The following is a 24191-nucleotide window of genomic DNA, read 5'->3' on the forward strand; positions in this document are numbered from 1 at the left end:
CGGGCTGCTGATTGGCTAGTGCTCCCTGAATTGGCCGAAAGGGGGAGGGGGCGGATTGCATTCTTTGTGTGGTGAAGACTATTGTGACCATCAACAAAAGTCTTTGGTCAGTTTGGTATTCTTATTCGGGCCAATATTGAAAGAAGTAGGCCTACTCAGAATCATTGGTAAGTAAAAGTACAAATACTATGGTCTTAAAATACTCCATGTCAGTCCTGAATTCACTATTCTACTAAAGTAAAACTACAAATGTATTACATAGTATAACATATACAAAAGGAAAAAGGACTCATCCTGCACAGTGGCCAAATTCACAATAAGAAAAAAGGATAGAAACACTATCATCTTCTACTTCAACTATCAAAAGCAAAAATAGTTGTTATGCAGAATTTATGTTTTCACAGTTATTATACTATCCTGGTTTTATCATGTGAATAGTATGTTAGTATTGTGGTTTGTTGACGTGGACCACATTTAGATACTTCAAATACAGTGTAGATTAGTTATACAGTACTGCATTATACTATATCAGCACATAAAGTAAAAATATGTCAAAACTGTACTTAAGTACAAAGCTACTGTGATAAAGTGTAGATAAAGTGATGATAACATACATTTATTATTTCCTTGTCCGATAGTGTTCTTGGTGCACATTATTTTCTTCTGGTTTCAAGCTATTTCTCGTTTCAATGCACTTCAAGCCATTTAGCAAGGGCAAAACAATGCTTCAAAGCTTGGTGTTTTCATAACATTTCTGTTTATATATTATATTCTGAATGAAAGGGCACCAAAATGCAGCAGAGCATGTCAGCCCCCAGGGCACCGGGAACAGTGATTAGTGGCCACTACAGGCATGTCTGCCTCAGGGTCTGTTTGCCAAAATGAAATAGAAAGTAAGGTCTAAAAGGAAAGATTGTTTAAATCAAGAGATGGGATTTAGTTTAACAGAGGTCTGACTACATTCATTAAAACGTCATTTCTTTAATTGCTTTTTTAACCCACCGAGAAAAAAGTTTCCCGACAGATGAGAGTGGCTCTAATTCTTGCAGTTTCTTTAGAAACCCCACATAAATTTTCCCACCATATGATAATTACATTATAGTTTCTACTTAATTAGAGAGGATATTTCAAGAAGGCCCTGTGCTCACTCACACAGTTAAACACCTTCACAGAGTTCTTTTATGATAGAAATGCAAATTATGTGAATATTATGGTTCCCAGATAAAATACTGCAGGCTATATACTCTCTTAGCTATCATGATAGCTGAGTGGAGACTGTAGGCGTTACACGTACACAGAGCCACTTAAAGCAAACTAGTATGATGAAACACTATACTAATCGTAAATTCCTCCATTAAACTCATATTAAATATTGCACTTTTTATGTGAATCTATTTGCCGTTCTGCTATTTTACACAAAGCTGGTCATTTTTAAAGTATTTGGAGTAAGCTTGTTACATTAGGCAGCTGGAATATGCAGTCCTGATGAGGCTGATTGGGAGCCGCTCAGCGACATGCAAAGCAAAGGTGCACAGCAGAGTCTGGGATTGGCCAGAGACAGGGAGAGCCCCACCTTCGCAACACCTCCTGATGGCCCAGGTAGTTCACCTGACCTAAGGGCGGTGAAGAAAAATATCTTTGCCCTGATGGTTCAGCAGGAGGAGGAGAAGAACCATTAATAGAGCCATGCAGGAGCAACAAGGCACACCTCTGGTGAGTAAATGCAATGCAGCCCCTTTATTTTTTTCTGTTCTTCACTGTTGTTGCACATGTTTTTTCTTTAATGTCCAATGTTTTCACTTAAAGTAGAGTGTCTTATGTATACATTGACTTGTACAGTATGTCAAGGGTAACATAACAATATGGGAAAAACGGTATATGGTTTATGTTTTGTATTGTACAATTTAAAAGGATGTCTTTACAAGTGTGTCTTGAAGATGAACATACCAAAGTTGTGGAACCAATCTTTTTTTGTTAACCATAGCAATCAACAGAAATGTCTACAGATCCCTAAGTATCTCACAATAAATCCCTAAATTACCCATTTGCACATGCGTACATTTGTTCCACACACTTTTTGTATGCAATATTGTACCCCTTTTGTGAAATATCGATTTTTCTACACAATATAATTTTCATATGCTGTACAATTTTGAGATTCTAAAACAAATATTGATGTTGACCTATGCATCACCGTTTTGTCATAACATACATGGTTCTATTTCTAAGGAAATCTAGTCTGAAGGGAGTTGCTGGGCTTATGTAGCTGTCTGTCTGCTGCCTGCTATCCTAGATTAAGCCATCACACATCATCATCTTCATTAGTTCAGTATGCCTGGCTAAAACAGGCTAAGTGTGTGTGTGTGTGTGTGGGGGGGGGGGGTGTGGGGGTGTGAGTGAGTGGTGAGAGAGTGAGAGAGTGAGAGAGTGAGTGAGTGAGAGAGTGAGAGAGTGAGAGAGTGAGAGAGTGAGAGAGTGAGTGAGTGAGTGAGTGAGTGAGTGAGTGAGTGAGTGAGTGAGTGAGTGAGTGAGTGAGTGAGTGAGTGAGTGAGTGAGTGAGTGAGTGAGTGAGTGTACAAAGCTTTGCATGAGAATTGCCCTGTTTGCATAGCCAGTAGTCTCCCCCCTCCCAGATCCAGACCCTAGTCAAATAAAGGCCTTCACAACACGCTGCTCACTTACATTAAAACAGAAGGCTAAACACATATTGACTCTGAGTTTGTGTGTTAACCAGGGCACCACCATTCTATTCAAACACATTCCTATATTCAAAGTACCCATAGAGAAAATATGCGATTGGGCTGCATTTCTGTTCTAATCATGTTCCCTAAACAGCCCACGCAAATATGGCTGGCTGATAAAAGTCTGTGTTTACTCAGGCAAATATATAATCGTTTCAATAATGAATGAGGTTCCTCTCTGAACTCAGTGCCATTTATTTCTGTGAAATTAACCATTCTGAGATAAACAGACTGTGACTGTTTTCATTGTAAAACACTAACGTCAAAAAGTCATAAAGTCCAAAAACAATCCCAGGCTACTTAATACAATCCAAATGCATGTCATTTGACATAATATCAGAGCGGTTTTATTTTTAGAGATTCTGGGGGGAAGCCACAGTGTTTTGTGACCTAGTTTTATTTGTTTCATGTGTATGAGTGACAGTGTTTTGTGGAGTTCTAGTTCAGAAATCATGCAGGAAGCACTTTGCATATGAGGCGAGGATGGAAATTCTGCCAACTTTGCATTGACCACAAGTACTTCTCAGAGCCTTCCCCTCTGTGAAAAGAGTGCTGAGCAAGTCATAATGGATTTTAGAAGAATGGACATAATATATGTGTATTTGTTTTCAGGGGACACTGAAGCCGCAGACACGATGTTTGAGATGTGGGGACGCACTGGAGTGGTCAGAGGAGAACAGGTGTGTGTGTGTGTGTGTGTGTGTGTGTGTGTGTGTGTGTGTGTGTGTGTGTGTGTGTGTGTGTGTGTGTGTGTGTGTGTGTGTGTGTGTGTGTGTGTGTGTGTGTGTGTGTGTGTGTGTGTGTGTGTGTGTGTGTGTGTGTGTGTGTGTGTGTGTGTGTGTGTGTGTGTGTGTGTGTCCTAGCCACCTGACACAATCAGCTATCTCAAACAAATGTCAGTGCTGTTCAGTATTCATCATATAGATCATCATCACACAATTTGCAAGCAATCAGATCAGACTTGAGGTTAGCAGGCCTTAAGAGGAAGAGGTGCTACAGGAAGCAAACATTTGTGCTGCACAAAGAGGCCTAAACTAAATCCCATTTAAAGTTTTTCTACTTAAATTATTCATGAGAATTTTAAAAGTAGCTGTAGAATAGAATGATTTCTCTTAGAGCATAGGCAGTGTGCCTTATCCTTTATACTGCAGATTCAAGATAAAAGCACCAAAAAATCCTTGCCAATTAGGCACACTCGTCTTAATTAGATATTTTTATTGATAGAACATTTTGATGAGATTTAACATAAATTGGATTGTCACTGTCTTGAAATGTTAGGGCTTTGCCCAATTAAATATGAAAGAGGTTGTACACACTAGTGAGAAATGCCCAATTTGTTTGTTTTTTTCAAATATTGTATATAAAAAAAAATAAAAGTATAAAAGTTATACCAAAAGGTTTGTGATCATTCAACTGTGTTTAATGCCAAACATGGCAAAAACTGGATTTATATGAAGCATGGTTTTAAGAAAACCTGGATATTGGTGGAACCTACATTCTTTATTTAAGAAATGAACCTTGTCTTTGTGAGGTCACCCATTGGTTTGTGTACTACCTAAACCTAAATGTTTGCTTTTTGGCCATTGCCATATTTTAGCTAGAATTGACAGTATTTGGACTAGATGGTGAGCTGGGGAAGAGCAAGGTCTACAGGAGCAGTTCTGTTATTATAACAAAAGCAGGTCATCTGGCTTGGTTGGCAAGGTTTATCCATTCATGGTAATTCATGGTTACTGTGATAGTAAAGGCTTATTGACTTTAGGCAGGAAGAGAAACAAACTTTGACATAGATATTATATAGATGGACCCCATTTTTATAGCTGTAAGTTTCCTGTTAACAGTTTGACAGACATCTCTTTTATGGGTCTAAGTGGGAGCTGTTCTTTTAGGCTGCAGAGGATTTTTAGTTACAGTACTGCGAATGGTCACTGAAGTAAAATGGAAGCAAGGCTGAGCAGTGGTGGCATATTCAGTTCTACCCATGGTCTTTTATACAATTCTTGCTAAACAACACTGTGGTAGCGACTTGTCATACATTGTAATTTATCGTCGGTTTTACTCTAACTGTGACCATCATTTACAAAACCTACATCATGTCTACTCACATCTGTTTATAGTACACACATACATATATATTATACACATCTGCCATACATATCTGTTTATAGTACACATATCTATATATTGTACATATCTGCCATATACATCTGCTATACATAATATATGCATCTGTCCATACCTCCTCATTCAACAGTGTAAAGTATTTAAATACTTTCAATGTATTCCACATATGTATATATTTCACATCCTCAAATCTTTATTGTTGTTATTGTAAATATTCTTCTCTCTTTTTCACTATTTTATTTATCTTATTTGCACCATGTATGTTGAGTTGTTGGAGGAGCACGCGACATAAGATTTTCATTGCCAACATATACGCTGTATCTGCTGTGCATATGACAAATAAAACCTTGAAACCTTGAAACCTTGAATCATGCAGTGCAGAGTCTTTAACTAGCAATTGAGATCATACTGTAAAGTCATCAGTGTTTACCGAGATAATAAATTAAGTGAGCATGAGAGTGATTCTCTCATTGACTTCTACACAATCAGGAATCATTTGGAGTCATCCCTGCTGGCTATCAGAATGAATTGAAGATTAAGGCAATTCTACTTTGGCATCACTTTTAGGCCAGAGGTTGCCCCTTGTTGAGGTGATTTTGGACAGAAAATGTGGCATACACTGAATTGCCATGGAACATGCCTGCCTTACTGTCCATGAGTTATGAAGGGGTTAATAGATGACCATGTGGTGGTATTAATCTGTTTGTCATTGGCATGTGTCTTAACTTTACTGCAAGCATCATTGATGAATAGCTTTAGAAACCTCCTGCTTAAAAACTCTCAAACAATCAAACAGAACCACACAATGACCTCCTGGGCAGACAGAACTACAAATGAGTTTATATAAAGCACTGATTTAATGGCTATAGGGTAGATTTCACTTTTGTATGAATGAATGTGAATGTGAGCCTTAATTTAATGTTTTAAAATGGACAGGGATTCCACAGTTTCATTTAGATTATTACTACACTACAGGAGAGCATGAATAGAAAATATTCTTGTTGCATGTTTAGGAGGACCATACTGAGATGGAGCTTCCAGGTGGTCCGAAGATCCGATAGTGTGCTACAGTACAAGTTTCTTATCTTTTGTGCGCTGATAGAAAGGACTGTATAATGCATATTGAATGTGTGTTTCTCTCAGTGTCCTGCTGGGCTGTTCCTGCTCTTCTACAGTGGATGAGACACTGGAGAATGTTTCCAGAAGCCTGGCCAGCAGAATGAAGAGGGAGAAGAGCCCCTGGGCAGCGGGAAGAGTGGGCGACATTGACTTCATTGGCACTTCTAAGACGAGAGGAAAGGTAAAGCTGATAACAAATAAAAAGAATGAATATACAGCACAGGTGGAGTTTGCAGAATAAATGTTCAGAGGGAAATAATGACGCATCATCTGTTCTTTTTGTCTCCAGTTTGTGAGGGTTCGCAGCAACACAGACCCGGTGCAGATCTACCAGATGCTGACAGAGGAGTGGGGCCTTGCACCCCCACACCTTGTGGTGTCACTGGTGGGAGGAGATGAGCTGGCTCAGATGAAGCCCTGGCTCAGGGACACTCTAAGAAAAGGGCTTGTGAAGGCTGCACAGAGTACAGGTTATAATCATGGGGTTTACACTGGGATTGGCTTTTGAAATAACATTCAGTCACAGAGAGCTGGTACTATGTTGCCCTCTATTGGCTGGTAGCAGAGTTATAGAAACACTTCATCAAGTAGCAGCCTGTCTGTTATTCCGACCTTGTCTTTTTATAGTTTGTATGACAACTTTTTTGGTCAAAATAATGTGTTTTGAAGTTGCATGATGAATGTTTTTATGTATTTTTAATGCTTGTAAGGAGGACTTACACATAATTATTTAAATATACTTACTGTATATGGAAGTGACACATGTATTAATAACCATCAATTCAAAATGATTAGTTTATAAATGATATAATGTATCATTTATGATATGACACGAAAAAGTTATATCCTGATTACATATGTAAACTGTTCATTTACAGTTGATTTTCCCACTTAACAGGATTTTACATACAAAATTAAGCATTTGTTACCATAGGGTTTGAAAAACCTTCAAGAAATGTTGTGTAAACATTTATAAACAATACATAAATAGATGAACCAGAAACCAGTTATTAACAATTGAACAATTATTTAATATCCATCTAAATCATGTTTATGGATGCTTTTAAGTATTGATTGACCATTTAGAAACGTATCATAATTAGTTCAACCATTAATAGCTATCCAATTCCTATTTATTGATGGTTAATAAATCAATAAATATTAACCATTAACAGAGTAACACATTTAATTAGATATTAATTTACCTGTTATTATGATGGTTATTATAAAGTCTCACTTATAAACAATATGACTGAATTAGCAGTATCACTAGGCCAGCTGTTCATATGAAATCCAGAACAGTACTTTCTGGTCCGATTCATACACATAGCAGAGACTGCAGCTGCCTCTCTGTTTTCTAGGGGCTTGGATTCTGACTAATGGCCTTCGCTTTGGCATCACTAAGCACTTGGGCCAGGCGGTGAGGGATCACTCGTTGGCCAGCACTTCCTCTAAAGTTCGTGTAGTGGCCATTGGCATCACACCCTGGAACAAGATCCACAACCGAGAGGCATTACTCACCAGCAACTACGCCAAGGTTTTATCTTCACACACTCAACTGAGCAATAAAACAGATATTTGAGAAATACATTTACGTCTTTAACATCATTGTGTTCATGCAGTCCTCTGTTTTCTGCATACCTTCATTCATGTTCTAAAGGTGGATGAGCCTTCAGCATACAAGCCACAGGACTTACCCCATGGCTCAGTGTATTCCCTGGACAGCCACCACTCCCACTTTGTGCTGGTGGAGGAGGATCCCAACAGACCTGGGGCAACCAGTGAAATGAGGGTGAAGCTGCTTAAGCACATCTCTCTCCAGCGCACTGGTTATGGAGGTAAAGCCCTTTAGCTCTTGCTGGGAACAACAAATGAAATGTGAACCCTGTACTTAAGAAGAAAGAAAAATAACCAGAAGTTGTACCATTTGGGCTAGCTTGCGGCCTTCTTCTTCTGTGCCTTGGATGGGTATTGCTTCAGTATGCTTGTCTGTGAGTCACTGAAGTACCCTCAAAGGAGCATCAGGGATGTATATTGCATCGCCCACATGCTCATGCAGGTCAGACAGGGATTCATTCATAAAAACATAGATAAGGCATGCTGCAATGGAAAAAAATGTACAGTCACATTTAAGTCTTGTGCCTTTCCAGCTAAGATTTGTGAAAATGTTGTAATAGTATTTTTTTCTGTGAATACTAGCGTAGATGATGCTCCTATTATTATACAGTTCAGGGCTTACTAAGTCCTCAGATAAATTCAACCTTTTATCACAATTGTGTAAGACCTGTGAGAAATAACAAAAATGCTATGGTATGAAATGAAACAGTTTTACTTTTCCTTGTTCTGTTCTTTTTTAAATCTGGGTGGTTTAACCTCAATGCGTCTCTGAAAATGTAGTCTGAGAATGAACCATTACTTTTTGATGTACTGCTCACCACTTGGAGACAAATGGCTGTTTTACAGCTTAAAGCAGAAACCCTATGCACCATTTACACAACAGCGAGATCTAACATCATAGGTAATAATGTGTGACACTCTGAGATGCGCAAGATGTTATTGTGATCGTGCTTGTTGGTGCTTGTAGGTGCGGGCAGCTTTGAGATACCTGTTCTGTGTCTCTTGGTGCACGGAGAGCCCAAGATCCTAAAGGTGAGTTTAATTTCAATATGTCGTGAAAGTTAGTCAAGCACTTTAAAGAAGTGACTGCGAAGAGAACTTTTGAGGGCTAGATGTCTTTCTCATATAAATTTGCATCTGACCAGTAGCTTAGGTTTGAGGATTAGATTCTTGGTTGTGCCACCTCCTGAAGTCGCGGGCCAAAGCCAGACTGAGAAACAAATTCTCTCTGTGTTTCTCAAAAAATAATCTCTCGGGTTTGAGAGCCTGTCAAACCACCACATTTGCATAAATAGAGCTGCAACACAAATTATGGAAAACAGCTCACACTGATCAATATAATTCTTGTTTATTGTTTAGTTGAGAAGTTATTTAGTGAGAATGCGGATGATTGGGAGTCTGCTCACTCTGTCTCTGTCTGCAGAGATTGTACAAAGGCATTGGCAATTCGACACCATGGCTGATCCTGGCAGGCTCGGGAGGCGTGGCTGACATCCTTGTCACACTGATGAATAGGGGCTGCTGGGATATGGACAGCGTTCATGAGCTGCTGCTGGACACCTTTCCAAATGCCCACCACAGCACGGATATCAGTAACTGGGTCAAGCTGGTGAGAGAGCGATGTGCACAGCATGGAGGCAGGCACATACACGGATATTAACATCACAAGATTTTAAACGATGCCAGGGAAATGGGGCACACTGGGGAAGATTGTGAGGGAAGCTAATGTGGGATTTCCATCCTTATCTTTAAAATGTGTATGTGATGACCTAATTAAGCATATGGAGGAGGAGGGAGAGGTACTTATAATGAAATATGTTTTCAAGCTAACAAACACACTGAAGGGATTGTTATTTCAGAAAACAAAACAACAATGTATAATGCCTTACTCATATGAGGAATTATTAATAACTAACTGTCACCCTACCATTAGATCCAGAAGATACTTGATCATGGGCATCTCCTTACCGTCCACGACCCTGAACAGGAGAGCTCTGAGCTCGATACAGTCATCCTCAAAGCTTTAGTCAAAGGTAGAGTACTTTGTGAGAGATCCCTGATCAAGAAAACTGCAATTTACCAAGGATGTCAAATTACGGCACTGGTTGGAGAGATCACTAAATGAGCACTTCCTGGTTGTTGACATATTTCGATGTTGTGTGTGTTTATCAGCCTGTAAGAGCCAAAGCCAGGAAGCTCAAGACTTCCTGGATGAACTGAAGCTGGCTGTGGCCTGGAACAGGGTGGATATTGCCAAGAGTGACATATTTAATGGAGATGTGGAGTGGAAGGTGAGACAATATAATTGGATTAGGGATTTCTTAAACTCAGGTAATTAAAATATTCAGTGTGGTCAAAAGTGTGAAGTTCAATCTGCAATCAAGTCAGAGTTGAGCATAATTAACTGCAAATGAGGGTCTACCACCTGACAAGCAGTTCTATGAGTCTGGACTTTAGCACAATGTTTCTGTAGACACGTCCATGTTATAACCAACAAGACAAGACATTTCACTTAAACCACATGTCAGCCTGATGCAGGCGTTAGAGGAAGAATCAGGGGATCTTTAAAATGAGTAGGATTCATCTTCTGGGGACAATGAATGTGCAAAACTGGCATCCTATCCAATATTATTCAAGATATTTAATATTTTAACCAAACCAACCCACTAACTAAAAGACCTACTAACCAAATTAACAACCAGAGGGCTGACCAATTATAGTCTGTGGTGACATGTAGCTAAAGCTAAATGGGTTCAAAATCTAGTTAGTGTAAGCATTTCATTCATATTTTATGTTATTTACTTATGCAGTATTTTTATTCGATCAATATCCAAGGTGTTTGTTGAATGATTAATAAGTAGATACCACACAAATAAGTGTGGCAAGCCACTGTACATTATAATAAAGGGGAAATAGCACAACAGTAACAATAACATTTTAACAGGAAGAAGGGAAAACATGTGCTTCAGGAATCATTGGGAAGTTACATGATCTTTACAGGCCTGCGACCTGGAAGAGGTGATGATGGATGCACTGATCAATGACAAACCTGACTTTGTGCGCCTCTTTGTTGACAACGGTGTGAACCTGGGAGAGTTCCTTACCTACGGTCGTCTACAGGAGCTTTACTGGTCTGTGTCGGAGAAAAGTCTCTTTCACAACCTGCTCCTCAAAAAGTACGAGGAGAAGCAGATTCTGCTTGGAGCTGCCAGGACACCTGGTCCACCTGGGCACCATCCGCCGGAGCAAGGGGAACGCAAACCTCGCTTCACCCTCTACGAGGTTGCCAAAGTGCTAAAGGACTTTCTCCATGACTCCTGCAAAGGTTTTTACCAAAAGATTCCCACAGTGAGTAATCAAACGTTACAATAAATCAAATATATTCACAGCAATGAATAAGAAATCATTTTATAATAAAATTCCACCTTGTATTGCTTCTGGCAGCAGTTCTCGTCTTTTTTTGGCCTAAGATGACCTCACAGTCTGTATTTTTCTATGAGCTGTGACTAGAGAATACATTTCCGTCTCAGACTTTTTCTTTAAAAGTCTGAAAGATGCACTGAAAGTCAATATACAGACCTTGTGGTAAACTTACTCCCTGGAAAACAATGAATGTTTGATTGCAACCTCAAACTGCACCCGTAGTGAAAAATTAGCTGCACATCTTTTGGGTAACCCATATCTTCACTAGTTTTACTGTTTTCTATCATAGAGGTCAACCTGGACCCTAAGATTTTCTTGAGACCAACATACACAGGGTGCGATTTGACAAAAAAACAGAGGGGGGGATGTTTTTTTAAATTTATTCATAGACAAGAACATTGGACTTTTAACTTGCATAACTAGGGAGAAAAAAACGCAAAAAGTAGACAGGCCCTTTTTTCGGGTCCGTGGATTAGTCCCCATCACAACATGGCAAAACTTTTAATAACCCATACATGGATTTCTATTCAACGTCACAAAAACATGCGTACGCACTAACAGGCAGAAAGCACCATAGAACAGCATCAATGCTCTCCATGAAAAGACCCTCCAATTAACTTAAATCAAACACTCAAAATAATTCACTAAATAGCACAACGTGCTGTCAACACTCAGGGACAGGTCTGGAAAACTAGACAAAGTAAACAGTCGGCTCTGGTGACAAATTTGTGGTGGCTTTTTCGTTTTTCCTATCGGGGCATTGTCTGCAGCATTTCGGCCCTCTTCTATCCACAATTCTGCAAATGGGTCCTGTAAAGTAAGATGATATGCTGCTCTGAACGCGTTTCATGTTTGGTTCAGCGCTGTTTTTCCTGCGAAGTTCCCGCACAAAAATGTTACAATGTTTTTGTGTTCGATGACGTTCAGAAATATGCACCGTCTGCCAGAAGGCTGCTGAATAGCCTACTCTGATGTAAAGACACTGAAGATCGTTAGATTTCAAGAGTTTAAGTAGGCTAGCAGTTAAGTTGCATTCATCGCTATCAAGGGGGGGAAATCCTTGTCCCCACCGGAGATACAAATAATTTAGCAGAGGTAGGGATAGGAAAACCAGAGGGGGGGAAATCCTCACCATCCCCCCCTACAAATCGCACCCTGAACATACATGTTGTGAACTAATGGGCCTTTAAGCTCACCTCAACAAAAGGAAGATATGGATCATAGCACACCAAACTTGCTGTACCACCCTACATATTCCCTCAGAATTTGCAATTAGTTTCCCATCTCTGTTTTGTGGAATGTATGGTGTTTGCTCTGTATCACTCTTTGTCTGTCTGTTTAGCAAGCTTCATACATTTTTGAAATCCTACATTTCCTGTTGACATCTCCCAGGCAAAAATAACCTCATTGGCATCAAAAAGTAATTAGTTTATAGAATGTAATAATTGAAGGTTTCTATGTGCAGCTTCTCTGTTTAGTATGCATATTAAATTATGTCTGTGTGCTCCAGGAGAAGCCAGCAAAGGGTCGACTGTTCCACAGCCAGAAGAACCTGCCCGAGTTAGAGGAGCGCAGTGAACATCCTTGGAGGGATCTCTTCCTCTGGGCTGTCCTTCAGAACCGACAGCAGATGGCTAACTACTTTTGGGCTATGGTGAGTCTTGTCACCTTCTTTAGTCAGTTCTGCTCCAACTTATACTATTTCAACTCTGTTTAGAAGTCTAACTGTGACAAAAAACGATTTAAGCCAAACTGAATCAAGCTTAATTATACTGTGCTAGATCGTATTCTGCATTTAGGGTGAACAAGAGCGATGAAGGCCCGAACAGCACAGGTGCAGGTCAGTCCTGCCATATGAAAATGTCACTTTAAGATAAAAGATCCAAGCAAACATCATATTTAAGGACTCAGGTGAACTGAAAATATATGTTATCGCCAAGAACATTATTCAAATGAAGGTCATGCTGCGACATGGAGCATAAATTCAACAAGCTGTCCTGATGAAGTTAATGGGAAATATATCCTTACTTGGGATTGATGCCCTATGAATAGTTTAAAGGACACAAATCAATGATAATTGTTCTTTGTTTACAACATCTTTTCAAGACACCTTTTATTTCTTTATTGCCCTTTCCCGAACTAAGAAGAACCAATTATTGTAATCTCACAAGCGGTCACCCTCATCTGCTCCTTTACTGCGTCTTATTTCAAACATTATCGGAAATTATGGTAATTGCATTCAGTGTGTGTACATCCCCCACCGCAAATCTTTTTTCCACTCTCACTCTTGCTGGGATATCTGAATTCATAATTTCATTGTTTGAAGTATCTCTGGTGTTGAAGGCCTCATCATTATTACCCTTGCAGGATTGCTTATGCTTGCAAATTGTTTCATATTTAATGCATAAATGAACCCAGGAGCAACATTATACAGCCAGACATATTAAAGTATTGATCTTTTGATTTAAGAGGGTTGAATTTCAAATAGAGAGCCCTCTGTTTCAGTATATTGCTCTTTGTTTACACATTGTTTGTCCAATAAAGGTTATTAAAGGCAACAATTACCTGCTATTCTATAGGAAGTAAAAACCATACAATATACATCATTTACAAAAAAAATACCATATTATACAATGCCAATCTATCACAAGAAAACGAAAATCACCAGAAAATAATATACTGGTTATCTTCTGTATTCCTTTAATAATCCTCTTGTATGTATGATTGACAACAAAACAACCTGGTGTACACATGCTTCAGAAGGCTGATAAGTGTTTGTGGCTTTTACAGGGGGTAACCTGATGTACTACTTGTGGGTAGTGAGCCTACTACTTCTTGAAGCAGTGTTGTTTCACACAAAGAAGAGCCTTTGTTGTTTTAATTTCAAGTCATTATGCAAAGCTAAGCTAACTCTCTCCTGGCACCGGCTTCCTATTGCATGAATAGACATAACAGTGTTATCAACCATCTTATATAAGTTATTGTAAGAAAATACGGAGCATAGAGTGATTTGCACATCTCTAACCCTTTACTGAAAACTTAGGAGTTGTTTAAAAAACGACCAAATATGTTTCGCAACGTCAGGTCAAGACAGTCTTTCATTTCCACTTCTTCTGGTAAGTTATAACATCAACAAGCAGACATGCTGATGTATCGTTTTCAGATAAATCTGAACATTCAAGTGCATCATCTCACTTAGACTTAAGTTAATGAAATCATATGGTTGACTATGATGAATTACCCCTTTTTAACAATGTTTTTTAGGTGCACTGAAATTAACTAAAGTATGCATGAATTATTGTAAATTTGCAAACACTGGTAAAGTGTTTTAAGCTTGAGGGTAGTTTTACTGCATCTTAGATCTGTAAAAACAGCATTTAAGTCATCTCCAAGGTGAGACGAGTCCACCACCTAAATATAGGGTTTGGAACTTACTATCACACCCACTCAGGCTGATAGGTGCAGACAGGCTATAATAACAACTAAGACATGGATGTTTCCTGAGGCTGGTGAAATTGTGTTCACATCAGTGGGAAAAAGGGTTTTAGACATATACAATTTCCCCCAAAAATTGCTTTCAATAACATACATGTCTTGAATTTAACATTATTGGATTGTAAGTTTTTTATTATCAAATTAAAATCCCCCTGAAAGGCTGTAGAAACACTATGTGGACTTGCAGGTAGAAATGTATGTACTGCGGCCTGATTCACACAGTGCATGCAGCTTTCTAAAACTCTAAAGTAGATTTCTCAGATTCTTCTCTCAGACCTATTTCTTGGATCCGTTTTTTTTTTTTAATCCTTCAGGGCCCTGAGGCAGTTGCGGCAGCGCTGGCGGGTTGTAAGATTCTGAAAGAGATGGCACGACTTGAATCTGAGGCTGAGTCTGCACGTAGTATGAAGGAGGCGAAGTATGAGCAATTCGCCCTTGGTGAGTACACAAACTGCTCGATGACAAAAGCTGGCAGTGAGATTAGAAAAAGGCAAAGGTCAAACTTAGAAAGAGGTTCAGTCACTGGCCTTAACAACACAAACAAACAGATCCCACTGGAAGTGTTTGAAATATGAATCTGTGCAAATTCTTCTAATGTAACCGATTGGTCGACACTTTTTACTGACTGTTCTTATTGTGGCAGATGTCTTCGGAGAGTGTTACTCCAACAGTGAAGACAGGGCTTATGCTTTGTTGGTGAGGAGAACTCACTGCTGGAGCAAATCTACCGTCCTTAACTTGGCCACTGAGGCTGATGCAAAATCCTTCTTTGCCCACGATGGAGTTCAGGTAATAAGGAGGCACATCAGTCTTTCACCTATTATAAAACATTGAACTTTTACCCACCATTTCACAGTATTGTTCCTTTTAGTGTAGATATAATTAGATAATTTCACTACCTTCTATGTTAAAATACTGAAGTTGTTTTAATATGACTTTCAAGGCTATTGCATGCCATTGGACGCTTATTTCAAAGTCATATCAATTTGCCACAGGACTCCATTCAATATACAATTTTCACTCGAATAGACGTCCTTGATCTTACACAGAGTCACCATTGGGAGTTAATTGCCATTCAATGTCAGCAGGGAAAGTGAGCATGCAGAAAAACTCCTGACAGCAAAGTATTTTATTAAAGCACACAGCTGGGAAAACCACTTTTTTTTTTTCATAGGAAGCTGCGTTATGTTTCAAAAGAATGTTGATTTTACTGGTATGGTACAAAAGGTGGGTAAAATCATGACTAAGCACCAGGTGTCCTTTCATTCAAGCGACTCATCAAACTGCAACCAGACAGCTGTGGAGAAGGAAACGGTTCACACGTCCTGTGAAATGGTTTGATGAGGAGGCGCAATTTGCATTTTTCTTCTGTAAACCAGCTGGAGTACCTCTGTGTATGATGCTTTAATGGATTTAGTACCAATACTCTAGGTCAGAAATACTCTAAGGCCTGTGGTGCCCTCTTGTGGTACACGTCAATGAGACGTTAAATTGCTTTGTGTTACCCTGTCTGATTTCAACCTGATTAATACAAAACTAAACTTTTACTGCAGGCTCTCCTCACAAAGATCTGGTGGGGTGCGATGACAACAGACACATCCATCTCCAAACTCGTGGTGTCTTTCTTCTGTCCGCCACTCATCTGGACCAACCTCATAAAGTTCAGGTGATCAATCTTATGCCGCCACAGCATTTGTCTTCCTTCCCATGTGGATGTTGTTGTTTTCTCTGACAATCTGATATGTTTCCTCTCAGTGAAGAGGAATTTGATAATCGAAATAACCGCGAGGAGTTTGTGGAGCTGGACAGTCTGGATACAGAAAAGGCTTTACTGATGACTGATGATGATGACGCTTTGTGAGTTTGCTAAGAAATAATATTCACTTTGATGATAATAATCTGAAAAGGATCTTTGTTCATCTTCTTTTAAGATGTCTTTCTAAAATATTTAGAATTAAATGCCTTGCATCTTGCCGTTGTTCATCTGTTCATTTCAACTTTAAAGGGGAACAATTCACATTTTCATTAATATTGCTGTTTCTTAAGAGTCACAAATGTTGCTTAAAATAAACAACTCCCTGCCATATCCTAATAAGTGTTGTTATCAAGTTTAAAATCTGGAACAGCGCTACTGAAAATGCATTGGGGAAGATTTTGCAACAGAGGGAGCACACAGGGCAATGGTCTGAGAGTATGAATACATTTTCTATTTCACAACTGAGAACACTACAATAGAATAATGCTCGTGCATATAAAAATAAAGAAACGTACTGTGTGTCCACCAAATCAGTCTTGCATTCATTGCACATGGAGCAGCTCAAAACATTATACTAAAGAGTACCCAATGTTTCAGGCAATTAAACTGACAATTAGAAATTCCTCATTAAGGTGGTGTTCCCTTTTAATGACCCCAATCAGGATTTGTTTCGCAGCCAAGTTAAACACTGGGCGAAAAAGTACTTGAACAAAAACATCATAATGAAAATTAGTAAAGAAAAAAACATGTTAAAGCTCACCTCAGACGACGTCCATCAGTGACAGCAGGACAATCAACATAATAGAACATTTAGCCTGAATCAACAAACCTTACCAGCAATAGCTAAAACAATGTCAAAAATCTTACCCTGCTCCAATCATCACATCATTATATACTTGTTAGTTTGTTACTTGTTTGTTTATTGACCTAAAATAGTTTGTAAAGACCTCAGGTGTCATCTATACTCTCTGTCTCCAGGGACTCCTCAGCTGGAGATCCTGCAGCTCAGAGCTGTGCTTCTGTCTGGTGGCGTTTCCTGCTCCGCCGCTGGCGTCGCTTCTGGAGTGCTCCTGTCACTGTGTTCCTTGGTAATGTCATCATGTACTTCGCTTTCCTCTTCCTCTTCACCTACGTGCTCCTGCTAGACTTCCGCCCACCGCCTCCCTTAGGCCCTGGAGCCCCAGAGATCATGCTCTACTTCTGGGTCTTCACCTTGGTGCTGGAGGAAATTCGACAGGTGACTGGATTGGATTACTTTATAATAACATTTCACAAATTCAAAAAAACATCTTAAATCCTTATGTTGTGTTTGTTATGGATCCACATCCATGCAGTGTCACACACATTTTGACGCACTGTCATTAGATGTGTTTGCATGACAGAACTCAGGCCCGAGAAGTCAGCCATATCTGAGTAGGAGGTCATATGAGTTGCTAAAATTAGCTCATTTTCTCTGGGGTTTTCAGGATTCATGAGCTTTTCACCTTTCTGCCTGACTCCCTCTCAGTGAGCCAGGTCAGAGAAGCATGAGCCCTTATTGCAACGATCCCGCTGAGCCCAGCTCCCCTGGGCACAAAGCCCCAGATGAGGGAGATCAGTTGTATCTCCCCTGAGCTGAACAGAACTATGCAATGGATTTCAAATAAAGAAGCACAGTGCTTCTGCTGCGTGACCCTGGCATTCTACCAAGCCCAGGGGTGCCTGCCTCTCCCCAAAGAAAGACAATGCCACAAGGGCCTTGCTTCTCGCCATACTTGTCATGACACAATGAGAGAGTGTAGGTTTAACAGCTTTTTAAATGTGATGGATGGGCTGGTGCAAGGCTGCTCGCTCTCACAAAAACCAATATGCTGTTGCATGAATTGATAGGGGCTGGCAGCAATATGTAGCGTCTCATTACATCGACAGACCTCACCAATGCTGGTGTTGAATTTTCTTCTCTTTACATTAAAGTGCAAACAATGTATTATTCCAAACAATTTGTATAATGTCAGTGTCGGAGAGATTTCACATTATCAATGTTTTTGTTTTATTGTTATTCATACAGAATATATGACTGCCACTGCAATACCAATACATCTGCGATGACATTTGATCGTTTTTTCCTCAGCCCTAAGTCTACACTTTATGCCTAGTTAACTTCCAGCTCTATTTGAAAATCATTTATGCCCGAAAATGTCAGACTCCATCAGCAGTTCTGCGGATGAAAAGCCTAGGAAGTCCAGTCTCACTTAATGCTGTTATTTTACTCTTTTGTCCAGTAATTCTGTCTCTTAAACCCACTTAAGCTCTGAACTAAATTGGTTGAATTAAGCAGTTGTGATAGTGCTGATGATACAAATGTGTCCTGCAGAGGACGTAGGTTAGGACAGTCAGTCTTTCACTTTATGAAAGCAACATGCTTTCCTCAGCTTGTCCACTAACCAATTTTTCCATCCTGGGACCAAGCACTGTTTCTTGATGCACTTGTACTGTTTGAACCACAGGAGAGAACTCCACCTGCTACTCTAAGTGCAACACATACATTATAGGGCTAAGGGTTTGGACACTGCTGATGCTTCTAGGGCAGAAATGCTGTGTACCTGATAACTCCCCTTTGGCCCTGAAGGTGTCTCTGAAAAGGACATTTAGAAACATGTTTTCTGAAGTAATGCTATTTATACTTCAGTCCCATAGTACAACATATTAGGTTAGTGTCTAGATTTCAAAGAAGGTATAAGCATACACATTAAAACGTGTATAACATATATTTCAATGATAACACTTGCAGTTACTATGTCTATAATACATTATAGTCATAAACACATGCAAATAATGCTTTATAATCTCCTTTGAGCAGTATGTTACTATAGTTATAAGCTCTCATAATATTTAATATGCTTCATAACAATCATTTTAACTTAATTTAAAGTGAAAAAACTTACTATATACTTACCATTACTACACCACAATTTAAAACATGATTATAGTGCCATGTATGATTTAACTACATATTGTACACAGTATGATTATATATATTTTTTGATATTCTACTAATTCAATATTAATAGAGGCAATGCATAAAGGTTATGGTTATAATGCAATATATGATAAATAATATATCATAAAATGATTAAATGTAGCCTATTACAATTCTGGGGAATAGTCTTAGCAAAAAACAATTATGAATTGATACTTGAGATTGTAAGTCATTATACAAATGCTTCAAAATGAGCTTTTTTGACTTTATGATGGCTAATCACTATAAAAATACCTTGGTATAAGCAGATAAGAAAACAGAAGTATGTTTATAACCCTTTATAGAACACCTTCTACCACATTACTAATGCTACTAAAGCACACAATATGCTAAACAATCTGAGATGTAGAAAGAAAGCAAAGATAATGTTGTGGTTTATGAATACACTACTTTTCTTTTATGTTTCAAAAGTGTACATTTAATTACGTGTGATGATGAATAAACCTTTTATCTTTGATGACACAGAGCTTCTTCACGGATGAAGAGATGAACATTTTGAAGAAGTTCAAACTGTATGTGGAGGACAACTGGAACAAGAGTGACATGGTTGCAATCTCACTCTTTGTCGTTGGGGTTTCATGCCGGTAAATGATCTTCATGGACATTTGTAACACAACACAACAGTGGTGATGCTCTAGATATGTTGCTATGAAGGTCTCGGATAGAGTACTTAAATGAATGTGTCACTGACTTGGAGGAAGGCCACACAGCAATGTTGTTTTCATTGACCCTGCAGGATGGCGGACAACACTTATGAAGCAGGAAGGACAGTTATGGCGATAGACTTCATGGTCTTCACCCTACGTCTGATACACATCTTTGCCATCTATAAGCAGCTTGGCCCCAAGATCATCATTGTGGAAAGAATGGTGATACAAACACTACTTTATAAACTATATAATAATTTCTTACTATGTGATCTTCAAGTGACGTTCATGGTTATAGATACAGAGACGGCCCATTCACAATACTAATGCAGTGCATGTAGGGGATCTGCTCAAGCTACTGCTTATTGGGCTCTTCGGTTTCACAAAGACTAGGGCTTTTCAAATACATTGTTCAGGGTGCCACCTTTTCAGAAAGCTAAGGTACTGATGAAGTGACCGGGGGAATTTCCCATTGCAAATGTATGTCACTGCCCAGGTCCTCACAGGTGAAACAACTTCTTAATTGAACTCCACAATAATGCGGCGTGGACTAACACGATGTTCAAAATATTTATTTTAATAAGGCCTAACATCACTATCTGGCTTAATTTCATAACATTAGGTCTACACAATTTCTAACTGTATTTGTTCAGAGTGATTGACACTAAATTGGCATTTAGCAGTTCATGGGGCCATACCATTCCTCATCTGACAAACTAGGAAGCCATGACATAAACATGAGAAACACCTCACCAGACCTGTTTTACCAGCTCAACCTTGAGTCCTTGCATCTGCTCTTAAGCAGCATTGGTTTCATGTGAACTGGCATTTCAGCTTTGCCCTCTTTGAGAGTTGTTGCTTTAACTGACATATGGAATTCAACCCACTCAACCTTCTGGCCTTACCATATTTTATTCTGTTAAAGTGTGTTCATTAGGTAGTATTTAAAATACAATACAGATATAGCACATTTGTCCTTATAGGATAATAAAAAACAACCTTTGCTCCTCACCTTGATGCACATGGTAACAATTTCAAATGGGGAGCAAATTCCCTAATGGCTGGGGTTCTTCACAATAAAATGAATTGTTATTTTGTCAGACAGACTAACACACAGATGTCCTTGATAATAGTGCAATATGAACAAGTGTGTTTCTCCTTTACAGATAAAGGACGTTTTCTTCTTCCTGTTCTTCCTGAGTGTGTGGATGATTGCGTATGGCGTTGCCACACAGGCTCTGCTCCACCCCAATGACCCGAGGATTGATTGGGTGTTTCGCAGGGCCTTGTACCGCCCCTACCTGCACATCTTTGGCCAGATCCCCTTGGAGCACATAGATGGTAATCTACAGCAGTGTATCCAATAGTAGATAAACACTTCAGATCTGGTCTGTTTACTCATGTGTGAACTCTGAATGTTATATTTTAATTGTGTGCAATCAGGGATGCCGTATTTGGCCTAAATGTTTTTTCCTCTAATCAAATGTTTTGTTCTTTCATTAACGGAGCACAGCTGCTCACATGCCTGACATCAACTGCACCAATGACTCGGAGGAGATTATCCTGGGCCTACGGCCGCCGTGTCCCAACGTCTATGCCAACTGGCTGGTCATCCTGCTGCTGGTTATCTTCCTTCTTGTCACCAATGTCCTGCTGCTAAACCTGCTCATTGCCATGTTCAGGTTAGAGGATGGGAATACAGAAAGCCATATGCAGTTGACCTATTTATACTTTATAAAATCAAAAAACACAAATTGATGTTATTGGCTTCTTTTCTTACAGCTACACATTCCAGATAGTGCAGGGTAACACAGACATCTTCTGGAAGTTCCAGAGGTACAACCTGATAGTGGAGTACCACAGCCGCCCAGCACTCGCCCCACCCTTCATCATCATCAGCCACTTGTCTCAGCTCTTCCTTAGCCTGATCAAAAGGCCAGCATCCAAGCAGGAGCATTTAGGTACGAATCTGTGTATTTAAATATATTTCCACTAGGCACTATTAAGCCATTATTCCAAACAGATATTTATAGAAATGGCAGCAAATGAAATAATGGAAACAAATTGAGTGCTTATCTCTGTCCTTCACCTGTTCCATTCATGGAAATTGCCTGTTTGTTAATTGGTTATTGGACTGTGTGTGTGTGTGTGTGTGTGTGTGTGTGTGTGTGTGTGTGTGTGTGTGTGTGTGTGTGTGTGTGTGTGTGTGTGTGTGTGTGTGTGTGTGTGTGTGTGTGTGTGTGTGTGTGTGTGTGTGTGTGTGTGTGTGTGTGTGTGTGTGTGTGTGTGTGTGTGTGTGTGTGTGTGTGTGTGTGTGTGTGTGGGTGGGTGGGTGGGTGGGTGGGTGTGGGTGGGTGGGTGTGGGTGGGTGTGTGTGTGTTTGATTTGCCAGAGAGGGAGCTGCCGGCGGGGCTAGACCAGAGGCTGATAACATGGGAGACGGTGCAGAAAGAGAACTACCTGGCCAAACTGGAGCGGCAGCATTGGGAGAGCAGTGAGGAGAGACTCAAGAGCACATCTTCAAAGTAATGGTTATTTTTGCAATGTAAAGGAGTATGAGAAGATATCATCTTTTTAGCAAACTAGCTTTGAATAACCCACTGAACACCAATCTGTCAAAAATGTTCCTTGAGTAACTCTCTTCCTAACAGTCTATCATAAAATATGAAAATGTCTTTAGTCACAATACATTAAAAACACAGATTATTATAACTTCACAAAAGTTACAGTGAAAATATGATGTTATATAATGTTAAAAGAAAATGGAGAAAAATCTGTGTGAATGATTCAGTGACCACTCAGAGCTCTTAACAATTGCCAACATTCACTCATCCACAAACAAACGTTCATACACTAGAGGGACCAGGGATCAAACCACCGACCCCCACACCGTCATCTGCTGCATCTGTGACTCTCTCTTGCAAAATAACTGAAGACCCCCCCTCCCAGCAGATATAGTCTGATACTTTAAATCACACATGACAAACCTGAAATCTATGTTACATATTTTTAACTGCACTAAGGGGAATTAAGTGTTTTTTTCCTAAAAACAATTCAAAAAAGAAACACAAAAAGAAAGAGATTAGGTCATTTGGAACAGATTGAAAAGAAATCAAATCTGTCTACAAAAAGTAGACTTCTAGGATCTGCAGGGACCCCAGTTAGTAGGATTAAAGACAAAACTCTTCTGCCCCCTTGTGGTAATGTGTTGTTTTTGATGAGGCAGTATTGAATACGATTCTAATTGATTTTTTTTATTGTGACCAAGGGTTCAGAGCTTGCTGAGGATTGTCGGTGGGTTCAAGGACCAGGAGAAGCGACAGCAGTCCATGGAGGCTCAGGTAAAAGTGACCCAAAAAGCACCATTTGAGACATAATCAAGTTGTAGAAACACGTCATACTAACTTGTGACTGTACCCTCATTCATTCTGCTCCATCTCTAGGTCAGATATTGTGGAGAAGTGTTGTCCTGGATGGCAGAGTGCTTTTCCCAAAGCACACTGAAGTGCGGGACAGATGCTCCAAAAGCTCCCGGTGAGTCAAATACTGAAAACAGGAACGATTGACTCTAAGTTACAAAGAATAAAGTGATTGTACCTTTGCACTTCTGTATGGATCTTAATCTCATTTTATATTAATATCACATTTTTCAGTGTCTCTAACAGGCTACCAGGCAAGCAGCTCCACAGACCCACCTCCAAGTCAACCAGAGAAAGAAGTCAAACAGGAAGCGGCTGAAGCCAGACCAGGGCACTCAGGATATGGAGCTAACAAGAAATTTCCTTACATTGATGAATAAAGCAACAGTAACTGGTGGCTCGCAGAAAGCTATTTATGACACTATACATATTATTATATTTGTGATGTTTAATATATAATAATATATTTGATGGGGGTGAAATTGGGAATATTTATTTTGTTGGACTAAGAATTATTAAAATGATGCTGGATTTTTTTCTCAGATGTTGCCATGGTTTTTGAGTGGCGGTGCAGAAATGTTTGTATATACAGTGTCTTAGGAAACAAACTAATGTCATTCCTACATTAGTTTAGCTTGCAATTCTAAAAGATTCGCTAAATTATAATCATCTGTAAAAGACTATATTTCAGGACACATTAATAGTTATACTGCCTCATGTTGTTTTAAGACAAGATAATGGTATTCTTCTTATAGGAAACATTTTAATCTGAGTGCAGCAAAAAAGAATAACATTTTTTTGTATTAAAGAAAAAGTATTAAATGAAATATA

At 39.3% G+C, this 24191-nt stretch overlaps 1 protein-coding gene across 1 annotated transcript; it reads left to right on the forward strand.

Annotated features, from left to right (window-relative positions):
- Window positions 1-1592: 1592 nt before the first annotated feature.
- Window positions 1593-23902, forward strand: trpm5 (transient receptor potential cation channel, subfamily M, member 5). Its single transcript, XM_063882344.1, has 26 exons — window positions 1593-1713; window positions 3354-3421; window positions 6009-6165; window positions 6274-6454; window positions 7346-7521; window positions 7645-7822; window positions 8569-8633; window positions 9025-9210; window positions 9535-9634; window positions 9774-9892; window positions 10602-10949; window positions 12535-12678; window positions 14834-14957; window positions 15163-15308; window positions 16073-16185; window positions 16275-16376; window positions 17254-17512; window positions 19760-19878; window positions 20031-20163; window positions 21108-21282; window positions 21455-21623; window positions 21724-21902; window positions 22334-22466; window positions 23210-23282; window positions 23385-23475; window positions 23595-23902. Exons 1-26 carry the CDS (start codon window positions 1687-1689, stop codon window positions 23738-23740), a joined length of 3711 nt encoding a protein of 1236 aa, XP_063738414.1. The 5' UTR covers window positions 1593-1686; the 3' UTR covers window positions 23741-23902.
- Window positions 23903-24191: the final 289 nt, after the last annotated feature.

Source organism: Eleginops maclovinus, chromosome 4 (genome assembly GCF_036324505.1).
Source record: "Eleginops maclovinus isolate JMC-PN-2008 ecotype Puerto Natales chromosome 4, JC_Emac_rtc_rv5, whole genome shotgun sequence".
NCBI classification, from domain to species: domain Eukaryota; kingdom Metazoa; phylum Chordata; class Actinopteri; order Perciformes; family Eleginopidae; genus Eleginops; species Eleginops maclovinus.